Source organism: Delphinapterus leucas, chromosome 17 (genome assembly GCF_059928025.1).
Source record: "Delphinapterus leucas isolate spDelLeu-1000000601 "Yukka" chromosome 17, BTC_Dleu_Yukka2, whole genome shotgun sequence".
In the NCBI taxonomy this organism is placed as follows: Eukaryota; Metazoa; Chordata; class Mammalia; order Artiodactyla; family Monodontidae; genus Delphinapterus; species Delphinapterus leucas.
Genome location: NC_143145.1, coordinates 71,657,617 through 71,670,462, shown reverse-complemented (window position 1 = coordinate 71,670,462; position 12,846 = coordinate 71,657,617). Strand labels below are relative to the sequence as shown.

The window sequence follows — 12,846 nt, the reverse complement described above, 5'->3', positions numbered from 1 at the left end:
CTTAATTACGGTCACTTCATAACATCCCTGTCAGGCTTCCACCTCCCAGGACAATTTTAAATGATATTGAAGTCAGGCTTCTTGCTTAAGAGGGGCGTGGGGAACAGTGTGTGATGTGAAGGGTGAAGGGGAACTGATGTCTCTAAGCCAGCATTAACATTTTATGTCTTGAAGCGTAGAACAAGCAGTTGACCTCTGTCTCAGTCCGTGACGACTGCTCTAACCAAATACCATAGACTGGATGGCTTAGTGACTTATAAACAACAGATGTTTATCAGGTAATTATTTCTCACAGCTCTGGAGGCTGAAAAGTCCAAGATCGAGGCTCCAGGAGATTCGGTGTGTGGTGAGGACCCACTTCCTGGTTCATAGGTGGCTGTCTTGTCACTGTGTCCTCATATGGAGAAAGGGGCAAGGGAACCCTCTGTGGCCCCTTTTATGAGGGGCTGATCCCATTCATGAGGGCTCCACCCTCATGACCTAATCACCTTCCAAAGCCCCACCTCCTAATACCATCACCTTGGGTGTTAGGTTTCAACCTATACATTTTGGAAGGACACGGAAGTTCAGCCTATCGCAACCTCTGTATTCTTACCTTAGCTTTGGAATTCAGATGTGATTACAGATAGGGAGATGGAAAATGCAAGAGTAAAGGAAACACTTTGGGGCTGAGGTGATCACAAATTAAAATTGTAGCTCATGCCATTTGCTCGACAGCCCTGCTAACTAGTCCGAGGAGCTATTATTAGCTGCATTTTACATCTGAGAAAAAAGAGGGTAAAGGGCTTGTTCAAGTTCAAGCTCATCTGTGACAAACACCCAGGTGTTTCCCCCCAAGTCCAAATCCAGGGCTCTTTCTCTTCTCGTGCTCACCCTCTGAAGCCCTGCTTTGGGCATCTTGGTATGATTCTTTAGCCTTAAGCTTCATGACATTCCTATGAAATAATTGTTCTGATAACTAAGAATCAACACGATTTGCATTTTAGGCACCAAAGGCCTGAAACCCAAAGAAGTGGGGAGCTTCAGCTTAAAACAAAACTGAGTCCTTCCAGCTATAGGACAAGACATGGTCCCAGCCACTGCTCTCAAGCTGGAGATGCATAATTATGAGTTGCTTTTTGCAGAATAGTGTTTGGTAGTTTCCCAGTGAAATATCAATGGTGCGATCATAGTGGCTGTAGAAGCAGGATGAGGCAGTGTTGTTGGCTGACATGAATCATTGCACAGCCATAAAAGAGAAGAAGGAGTTTTTCGCTTGCCTCGTTGGAGTGCAGCGACGCGGCAGAGGGAAGAGGTATATGACTCCTGTGCTCCATCATCTGTGTCTACGCAGGGAGTCCGAGGTCAGAGGTAGCACTGAACACCAGTGTGACTGTAGGCTTCTGAAGACAGACACGCCTGCAGCCCACTCACCTCGACCTGGGCTCGAGCTACTTGAATCACTTCAGCCCCTAAGAGGGCAGGAGACAGGCTTCAGTGTCTGTTAGCATCTCCCCTAAGAGGCCGGATGAAGCAAGATATGAGATTACAGAAAATGAGACATATCCTGACTCCAAGCAGACATCATTTCTGTGTCTCAGTCTTGAGAACGTCAACGTCACAGCCGGGACTCAGCCTAGACGCAGCTTAAGAGCGTGGTCCCTGAGCAGACTGCCTGCCTTTGCATCCGGGCCCTGCTGCTTAGGGTCTGTGTGGCCCTAAGCACGTTGTTTAACCCTTTTGCTCCTCAGCTTTATCATCCTTGATATGAAAATAATAAATAGTAGCACCTGCTATGGAAGGCTATTGTCCGGGTTCAATGAGTTGCTACACGGGAAGCACTTAGAAGTGGGAGTAAAGTAGAAAATCCGTGAGAGTAAAAGTATGAAATCAGTGTTTCCTCTTCCTCTCTGCCCACCTTACAGCCTTGGAAGCGGTCTGAGCCACTTTGATCACTTAAAATGAGGCACCCATTAAAGTCTCTTCCAGCTCGAGGCTTCGCTGGTTCCGTGTCAGTGACTCCAGGTCTCCAGGAGTGGGGAGGGGCCGCGCCAGCATCCTCAGGGAGCTTGTTAGAAATGCAAATTCTCTGGTCCTTCCCGGGTCTTACTTAAATCAGCATCTCAGGGTGGACCCAGAAGTCTAGGATTTAACATGTGCTCCAGGTGATTTTTAACGTTGGAGAAGCCTTGTCTCAGAACCTTCTCCTTACTGAGAAACATGAAGCCACATTCAGGAACCTCACATCCGGGAACCCCGCCCGTGGTGCTACCGTGGTCACAGTACCTGCAGGGACCAAATGTCTTCATTGTTCCCTTTGACGTGTGGGCCGGTTGGAAGCAGAGCATTTGGAGGGATTTTTTAGTTCCTTGGTACAACCAGCTCAGTCAATGAAGAAAAGAGAGATGTTTAGAATGAGAGGAGAGTCCTGGCTGGGGCAATTATGATGCAAGGGGCTGAGTTTTAGTCCCCAGTTTGTAGATTATTTGACCTTAGATCAGATTTTCACCTCCCACCCTGTACTGCGGTCCAAATAAGTCTGTAAACTGGAGGTTGCAGCTTTGTGATTTGGGACCTTGGAGGATGGCCTCCAGCTGCATTTTTTTTTTTTTTTTTTAATTTGAGTCCAGCTAGGCTCATAAGGGAACTCTGAGAAGTCATTCTTTGACATAAAAAGACTATTAGGCAATAAAAATTGGTCAACAGTGTTTGCTGAGTTTTCCCAAAATTCAAGCTATTACCGTAAGTAATCACTGCAGTTTTCTAAAGAGGAAAGAGTAATAAGGGAGTGGACTTTGGCATCAACCTCGAACTCTCTCCCCACTCCTGCGTCTCATTTCATGTATTTTCTCCAGGCGCTTTCCCCCTGTGTGATCAACCAACACAAATATAAAACACAACATTTCTAAAATGCACTTCTTTGATCTTCTATAGGACATATTTCTTGTTAGTTACTCCTTGAGTAACAGTGAAACCATTACTTTTCCAGTTTTCTTCCCAGGCTGAAAACTGTGAGTCAACTCACAGCCTTCTGATGCATTACAACATCTCTTGGGTCTGCTTCTTAAGAGTCCTTCTATTTTAAAGACACAGCCCAGTTCAGGTTCTTACCACCCCATGGCCGGGTGGGTTCAGCAGCCTTTTGGCCGTACCCTTGATGGACCAGCCTATTCCCCACCTATCCAACAATGCACATACTTCCATTGCCATGGCAACACCTCTCAAAGACTCCTTTCTTATCATGTCCTTCATGCCTTTGACAAAGAACTTGCTCTGCCGTCATTTTGTCTATTCCGTCAAATCCAAATATCTCTGCCCAGCCTCCAAGCTATTGGCTAAATCTGCCTCCCATTTCATCAAGAGAAGTCTTCATATTCGTTTTCATTCCAGAAAATCCACGTGCCATTTTCATCACTCCACTTACTTCTTCCCACCTCCAGTGCACCGCGCATACCACCTTCCCCGTGCTACCCACAACACACTTTGCCCATCCCATGTTTTTCTTCCTCCTTTCCTCCCATTTGTCCTCATCTCCTGTGGCAGAGCTCTTAATAAGCATTGCCTCTCGTCCCCGCTGTCTTTATAGGTCCTGCTACTGCTATATCCACACTCACGTCTACCTTGCTCTGCAGATTTCCCTAAGCAATTTTCATATGTAAATTCTCATCTGGTTAGTTTACTGCTGAAGATCAGAGGCAGCAGAGAATTTTCCATTTCTTTTGTTAATGCTACACTTTGGGGGATCAGTCCAGAGAGTTGAGGTCAATAGAATGAATGCTCAGCATGAAGTGGGGGCTCACTACATGTTATCCACTGATGGCAAAAAGGTTGCTTGATCCTCTGAATACAACCAGGGGAGAAAAAGCAGTTAGGAATCCCCCTAACTGAAGCATATTTCAGGGAGTTCTAAGGAGACCCAATTAGAAACCATCTTTTCTGTTTTTATGTGAATGGTAAGAGCTCGTATGTGAAAAAAAAAACTGTGGTTTTTGGATGGCTGCACGCTTCTCTTCTGCTCTGAGTGCTTGCCTGGTTTGCATTACGATTTCCTTCCTTGTTGGAAAGCTACATAGACTTTCTCCCTTTCTTTGGAAGAAGTAGGACCTGTTGGAAATGTGAGGCTCCAGGATGGAAATGCAATGGCCTTGGCTGTAGTGCTCTGTAGTGCATTTCTTGACAGGTCCTGAAAAGACGATTGAATTCTGGCCTGAGCTTTTTTTTTCCTGCAGTATTTGGATGGGTTTCAGCTTCCATGTTTGGCTGGATAATCGAAATAGGTTTTTTTTTTCCTTCCTCAGCAATCGTATGTACAATTTCATCCTTTACAGTTCAAATGGCGCACTTAACTACTACACAGATACTTTTGGATGTGATAGAATCATAGCTCTTTCACAAACAAACAACCCATCTTTTAAAATGACGTGGAAACAGGTGAAAATATAAACTGGTCATACTATCCTGGTAGAAAAACTGGCAGGTATGTGGTGAGTTTGCTAGAGGATACGAACTTACATTGAAGATCTTTTTTTAATTAAACACGGGCATTTTGCAAACCAGAACTACAATGAGGTATCACCTCACACCGGTCAGAATGGTCGTCATCAAAAAATCTACAAACAATAAATGCTAGAGAGGGTGTGGAGAATAGGGAACCCTCTTGCACTGTCGGTGGGAATGTAAATTGATACAGCCACTATGCAGAAGAGTATGGAGGTTCCTTAAAAAACTAAAAATAGAACTACCATATGACCCAGCAATCCCACTCCTGGGCACGTACCCTGAGAAAACCATAATTCAAGAAGACACATGCACCCCAATGTTCATTGCAGCAGTACTTACAATAGCCAGGACATGGAAGCTACCTAAATGTCCATCGACAGATGAATGGATAAAGAAGATGTGGCACATATATACCGTGGAGTATTATTCAGCCATAAAAAGGAACAAAACTGGGTCATTTGTAGAGACGTGGAGGGACCTAGAGTCTGTCATACAGAGTGAAGTTAGTCAAAAAGAGAAAAACAAATATCGTATATTAACGCATATATGTGGAATCTAGAAAAATGGTGCACATGAACCAATTTTCAGCACAGGAACAGAGACACAGACAGAAAACAAACATGTGGACACAGGGGAGGAAGGGGGGTGGGATGAACTGGGAGATTCGGATCCACATATATACACTACCATGTGTCAAATCGATAGCTAGTGGGAACCTGCTGTACAGCACAGGGAACTCTACTCAATGATCCGTGGTGACCTAAATGGGTGGGATGGGGGGGTGGGAGGGAGGTCAAGAGGGAGGGGATACATGTAGACATATAGTTGATTCACTTCGTTGTACAGCAGAAACTAACACAGCATTGTAAAGCAACTTTACCCCAGTTTAAAAAAAAACAGGCATTTTGGAAGGACTTTTACTTAATTGGAAAACTTCTCCCCTCTTTTATTTCATACGATGAAAACATTCTATCTCGTCATCTCTGCAATGCCTGTGGCATGGTGCGAGTGTGGTGGGCTAGGAGTTTTGATGCTCTGTTTTGATGCTTTCTGATAATCTTCAAAGGGCTGCTGGCCTTGGAATCTGCTCCGTCTCTAAAATTCTAGCTTTAGTGATCAGATAAACCTGCTTTTCTTTTTTTTTTTTTTTTCCTTTGTGATCAAGGAGGGGAGAAGCTGAAATGTGTTTTTATTCTGCAAAATATTTGAGATGGCAGAATCCCAAACGTTGCATTTTGTTCTAGAAACGAGAGCTCGTCAAATGATAGACTCCTTCAGGCTAAGGCAGAGAAATCAACAAGGCAGGGGGAACAGAGCCCCTGAGTGACGTGACATCGGTGGGTGATCGTGCGGTGCTGTCTGCTAACAACGCTGGCATTGTGCCTTCCAGGGTCCCTGCAAGTCATGAACAAAACCAGAAAGATTATGGAGCGCGAGGGGGCCACCTTCACCAACGCCTTCGTGACGACGCCCATGTGCTGCCCGTCCCGCTCGTCTATGCTCACGGGCAAGTACGTGCACAACCACAACACCTACACCAACAATGAGAACTGCTCCTCGCCCCCCTGGCAGGCAGTGCACGAGCCGCGGACTTTTGCTGTCTATCTGAACAGCACTGGCTACAGAACAGGTAAAGGGGGAGCTTTCCAGCCCGTGAACCTCTGGTAGTGCACCTCTGGAAGATGCACTGCATGGTGAAATATATGAAGTTCCAATCAGTCCCTAAGCGGAAGGAGCCGAGGCTTGTGTCTCTCAGCATCCTCTACTTTTCCCTCTGGTTAACGTCCCAGAGAGAGGTCCCTTAGAGAAAAGTCAGTGATTCTCAGCAGACACGTTAAGTGTTGTCCCCATCAGAGCAACCGGCAACTGGAATTTTCCAGGAGAACCTGCAACAGAAGAGTTTTCATCCCATGAACGTGCTTACCTCAACCCTCCAAATCTCCAGGCATCCCAGCCCAGCTTGAGGCCTGTCTTAATTGTTGGCAGATTCTTGCCCATTGGGTGAGAAATCATCAAGAGCTTTGAAATTGCTTAGCACCTACCCCAGGATCTGGGACACGATAGATTATCAAAATTATTTACTGAATTCGGACGTAACTGAAAGAAATCATCCAACGAGGTGTACCTTATTAATTCATCTGTTTATTTACTCATAATTAATAGCATTGGGAGTTTCTTTAGCTTAGTTTTGGTGACTTTTAGATCTCAAGTGTTCGCCCCCATCTCCCAGGAAAGGAGGGCATCCCAATTGCTACATCTTCTATCACTGTTTAACCTACATAGATGAGCGGTTTGGTTAGTTGGTCTTTTGCAAACTGGGGACCTCCTTCCAGAGAGGTCATGAACATCATACCAGTGTAAGAAAGAAGCAAGGCTCCTTCCTGTCAGGTTGCCCCCAAAACCTTTATTCTCCTAGCGTTTATATGCTCTCCTTGGGTTTTCTGAGCATTTCTTTATGAAAAGAAACAAAGATATTGATTGAGGGGCTGTGATGAAAAATAACTTTTTCAGAACCAACAAGACGTATTCATAAGAATTAAGGGTGTCATAATTAAAACTTGTTGAAAAAGATTTTCAGGTCTGCAGATTCTCTATTCTGAAGATTTAAAAGGAAAGGATATCAGATAAATGTATTCTCTCAAATCTCTTTTAAAAATGAAATTAACCTTTTCCACTGGACTTAGGAAATATGTGGCCATTTGCTTCTTTGCAGAGCGCCTTGTGCGCACTTAATACTTGTTATTTATGGATGAAAATATTGATTGTGGATATGATAGCACTGTCATCCACAGGCATTCAAGAGCTCCACTCACAGAAGAAACTCCTCCCATGAGCCTCAAGGGTGTTTGCTTACGCTTCAGAAAGAAACTAGGTTACTCAAAGTGCCTTATCCTGAGTGTGTTTTCCCACATAAGTGATTTAAGTTTATAGCACCTTTCACCTGCGAGCGCTAAAGCAATTTGCAAATCTATCAAACATCCCTGTAGGGTTCATAAACAGCAAATGTACTTAGCTCCATTTTATAACTGATGTGGGAATTTCAAATACTGTGTGATGACCAGCTCAGAAGCAAAATCAGAAATGGTCCCCTGATGCCTGATTCCTGATTTTGACCACCAAATTCTGTTTCGTTTGCGGGAAGCATTGTATGAAATCAGTGCCTTTCAACTCCCAGGCTCCCTTATAATTTAATTCCTAGTAGCAGACATAGAGAGACAGAGAGAGTTGGAACTTAGGGAATTAGAACTCTCACTGTATCCAGACAGGTGTGGACGGTGTCCATCCTAGGAAATGGAGATGCTGGTGACACAGAGAACCCTGCCCAGAACTTAGAACTGTCGATTAGGACTTGCTAATTCATTTCAGGGCTAAATCAAGAAAGGGCAAAAAGAAGATAATAAGTTCTGGAGAGATAGTGAACAGCAGTGTGGCTATAGTTGACAGTATTATATTGTGTACTTGAAATTTGCTAAAAGGCTAGATCTTGGATGTTCTCACCACAAAGAAAAAACTAGAAACTAGCAAAGATGTGAAGTGATGGATATGTTGATTGGCTTGGCAGTGGTTAATATTTCACAATGTCTATGTATAGCAGACCATCAGGCTGTAAACCTTACAATTTTTTTTAAGATTTTTTTATTTATTTTTGGCCACATCGGGTCTTAGCTGCGGCTCACAGGCTTCTCTCTAGTTGTGACGTGCAGGCTCCAGGGTGCGTGGGCTCTGTAGTTGTGGCGCCCGGGTTCCAGAGCACGACGGCTCTGTAGTTCGCGGCATGCAGGCTCTCTGGTTGAGGCACCCGAGCTCAGTAGTTGTGGTGCGCGGGCTTAGATGCTCCGCGGCATGTGGGATCTTAGTTCCCCGACCAGGGATCGAACCCGCGTCCCCTGCATTGGAAGGCGGATTCTTTGCCACTGGACCACCAGGGAAGTCCCACCTTACAATTTTTTTTTAAGTTAACATCTTTATTGGGGTATAATTGCTTACAATTTTTGATTGTCAATTATATCTCAGTAAAGCTGGGCAGCGGGGAAGAAAGGGGAAAAAAGGGAAATTGATATTTGATGCTTGCTTCCTCTGTACCAGGCACTTTAGCTAAGTTTTCTCACCTAATTCTTCCAGAAACTTTGAAAGGATTTGCCCATATTGCCAGTGAAGAAACCGAAACTCAGGAGGGTTTATCTGAGGTCACAAGCTAGTCAGTGACAGACTGAATCCAGCACACCTGACTCCAACATCTTTCCTCTTTCTTTATTTCTTTCTTTATCTTATTTCTTTACATATATTTCTATCATGCTTCATTCCGAAGTGCCTGGCAGAGACACGTAAAACACAGTAAGATACAGAGCAGTAAGGACACTGTCGAATGGAAACGAAGGGTAGAGCCAGTTAAAATCAAGGCAAAGGTTAATATGCAAACTGCAGGCACACCACGGAGTTGTAGAGAAAGGCTGCATATTTGGAGCTATCTTCCAGATGGCAAAAGCAAAAATGGAAATGCCATCCATTACACAGCTCACTGGGTCACCAAGAAAAAATAAATCTTGCTTCTAAGAAGTGGAGTGTACTCTGGTACTTGTTTCAATTACCCTATGTTGCGTCCACCCTACAAGAGCTCGAATAAAACTCAGAGATAATTTAGTTTTTCAATTCCTTTGTTCTCAGACGAACAAATTTAGACCTACAAGATTACGGTGACTTGCTGAAGTGACACATCTGATGTTCTAACAGGAAGAGTGGGCAACAGGACTTTGGTCTTCCGGCCTCTTTCCAGTATGCTACCCTAACCTGATGGGTTAGGTCTGGGATGAAGCTGCAGACCATCAGGCTTTCCCGGCGACAACTGTCAGTCCTTTGGTGCAGCCCCGTAGGCCTGCTTCAATCAGTTGTCTTCTTCAGGGAGAGGAGATTTGCTCCTGGAAACTAACTCAGATTCTGAAGGCAACCTTCTTCCCAGGGGTCTAGACACTTAGGTAATAATGGAATTTATAGTGAGTCATCCTGTAAAGTAAAAGGAATACTTTAAGGGAAACGGGACTTTTCCAAACACTTAGGGCTCGTCCAAACACTTAGCTATGAATAGAAAACGGATGACATACACTCAGGAAAATAAATTTTGATGTGCCCATTAGTAAATCAGAAAAATTAAAAATTGGAAGACTAAAATGGCAGTGATAATGAGCTACATAATTTAAATTCATCTTTGATGGGAAAATACTGACATGTCTCAGACAATTAGGAAGTAGAGATGTCTCTGTGACAATAATTATCGATCCAACCAGGGACAGAGACCCATTTGAAAATCCACAAATAAGCACATCAGGATGACAGACATCTTAGGAAGTTAAGAGAATTGACGAGTAGGTATTAAACCAGCATATTTATGAGCCACTAAACTAGTTGGGGAGGTGGGAGAAGCCAATATATAACGATTTTAATGTTTTCCTAATAATGAATACGTTATTTGGAACATTTAACTGAGAACCTAAGAAAAATAATGACGGAAACTGAACTATGTATTGTACATAAATATCCATCTAGAGAAAAGCACAAAGCAGCAATCAGTTTTATGAAGAACAACTCAGAGAAGACAAATTACTAAGAGGCTTATTTTGGGAGGCATCCAGAATACATGGATTTAAATGAATTGAATTGATCCAATATTGTATTTACCATTGTGTGACATGATTTTTCTTTTTCAGAACCAAGGCGTATTTTTGGACTGGCTGTAACTTAAATTTTTCTAACTTTACTCAGGGAGAATATGACTCTACAACAGCTTAAATGTTTAAGAAGGGAAAATACAGTAACGTGTCTATTGCATTTTATGTCCTAAGTATAGTGGGAATGATACTGGATTATCTATCGTAAAAAGGAAAATTCTGCCTATCTGCTCAAAAAAGTTTTAGTTTAAATTTCTTGTGAGGGTATAGAAATGAATGTAAAACCTGGCATAAATGTTAAGGTAAGAGTAATAATCCATGTTTTTTTTTAACATCTTTATTGGAGTATAATTGCTTTACAATGATGTGTTAGTTTCTGCTGTATAACAAAGTGAATCAGCTATACGTATACATGTATCGCCGTATCTCCTCCCTCTTGCATCTCCCTCCCACCCTCCCTATCCCACCCCTCTAGGTGGACACAAAGCACAGAGCTGATCTCCCTGTGCTATGCGGCTGCTTCCCACTAGCTATCCATTTACATTTGGTAGTATATAATAATCCATATTTGAGAGGTAGCATCAAGTGTTAGAAAAAACCCCTGAACCGAATGGTGGAGAACTGGAGTCACATCCTTACTCTGCCTTAAACTTGTTTTGAGAACTTGTCCAGCCCAGTTTTCCAACCTATATAATGCAGAGATGTTTTTCCTGTCCAAAACTATTATATATTGTAATTTTTACTATAATCATATTAATTCCTTTAAAAATGGTAGTGTTCAAATTATAATCATAATACAGGATATGTAAAATCACATGTGAATTAAATTTTAGTCCTACTAATTCTTCTTCATATCACTGGGGTGAAAGGGCCAATATTTAACAGAGACCCAAAATAAAAATTTTTGGAGAGAATTCTTTTTGTAACAAAACAATGTAGACAAATTAATCAATTTTCTAGTTTCGTGTCTTTTTACATTACAAAATTTATTTATGTTACTTATAGCAAGTATATTTATTTATTCTCTAATATGAGATGTTTTAAAATGTAGAGTTCACTAAAAGTGAGACAAAGTAATATTCTTATCTTTATGAATTATGGTATTATCGATTTTTGATAAGTACACAAACATAAGGTATAGCATACCATAGTATGCTATTTATTGAGCCACACTATGCTTAGAACTATACTAGACATTGGTGTATGAAGAGCTATAAAGTAAGATTCCTGTCTCTGCTACACTTACAATCTAGTTGGGGAAGCCAGACTCATGTGTACGAGGTCACCTAAGAGTATATCATAATTTTAACTTGGTTCAAAATTATGTAAATTTTTAGTTACTACCAGTGAAGTCCTGCCACCCCAAATCTAATAATACATGGAGTAAAAGCTCATTTAGTATATCATTTGTTATATTCGATAAGATTTGACTTCCCTACAGCATCAGAAATCTTTTGTCTATGTGGGTACTATTGCCGACCTAAAAATAAATGCTTTTGCCTCAAATGGCTCAAGGGAATTTTTCTAAGTATTATGTAACAGGTAGTCCCGGACAGAAGTAGCATGGCCTAAAGTCAACAATCATTATAATCAGGTCTTCCTGATCTTTCTCCCTGTCACCCAACAACCCCCTGCCACCTTCTTAAACAGCTGTGAAGGGAAGTGTTTAATGGCCCAGAGAAAAGAATGATACAGAAGGAGGGGTAGGTGGTGTGTTAGTGACATATTCAGACAGTTAGTTAAGCTGGGTTGAATTGCCAGTGGCAAAGGACAGAAAAACTTCAAACCACACCCAATATAATGGCAACACGGGCGAGAAAATGTAGTTCATCTTAGGGAGGGAGAAAGAGATTTAATACATCTGGAGGAAAATAATTAGAAGCCCAGATAATCAGTTGCAGAGCACTGCCGGGAAGCGTAATGTTGAAAGAGGCCAGGGGTGATTACAAATGAGCCTCGGTCTTAGGAGGCAACCAGAAAGGCCGAGTAACTTGAAGCTGACAACGCTGGGTGCTGCCTCATGACGCACGAGGTCCCCGGTCTCTCTTGGAACCGGTGTGATGGGTGAGGCAACATCTGGAATACTGAATACATTTTTTACACCCCATTAACACAAAGACACCGAAAACCTGGAGGGAGTTCTAAAGCACATAACAAGCCCTATTAAGAGACTTCAAGGAATAGTTTATAAGGGGAGGATTAAGAGAAAGGGCAATAGCCATGGCAATGGGTAGAAAACAGTCCTAAATAATCTAACGGGTAAAACAATGAGGGAAGGGCAGGAATGACTTGTTATGGCTTCCCTGAGAGGAAAAAAAAAAAACAGAGAGAGAACAAAACTAAAAGTAGCAGGAAAAGAAAAAATCTAAAAACTAATTAAGCACGAAAATGTCAGCCAGTTGGGAGAGAAATTTGTTGCCACAAAGTAAATCAGGTTGGGGAAGCAAACTGTGTAACCTCTCAGGCAATGTTTTTAGATGCACAAGTGCAGAACTCTAGAACAGGATTTCCTTGCATTGCAGGAGGGTAAATTATTTAAAATCAGAGCACAGATCGTTGAAAGGCTAATGATCATAGCCATGGTCATCATAAAACTGGCAGTGACAGCATTTAATAAGCCCTCGTTATGTGCCAGGTACTGTTTTCAGTGCTTTACATATGTATTCATTCTTTTTGGTCCTCACAACCATCGTACTACTATTCC

At 42.4% G+C, this 12,846-nt stretch overlaps 1 protein-coding gene across 1 annotated transcript in view; it reads left to right on the top strand.

Annotated features, from left to right (window-relative positions):
* Positions 1-12,846, top strand: part of LOC111185593 (extracellular sulfatase Sulf-1) — a 115,432-nt gene that overhangs the window by 62,380 nt on the left and 40,206 nt on the right. The window contains exon 4 of the mRNA XM_089899051.1: positions 5,870-6,109. Within this exon, the coding sequence (XP_089755177.1) occupies positions 5,870-6,109 (240 nt within the window). The remainder of the gene's footprint in view (positions 1-5,869; positions 6,110-12,846) is intronic.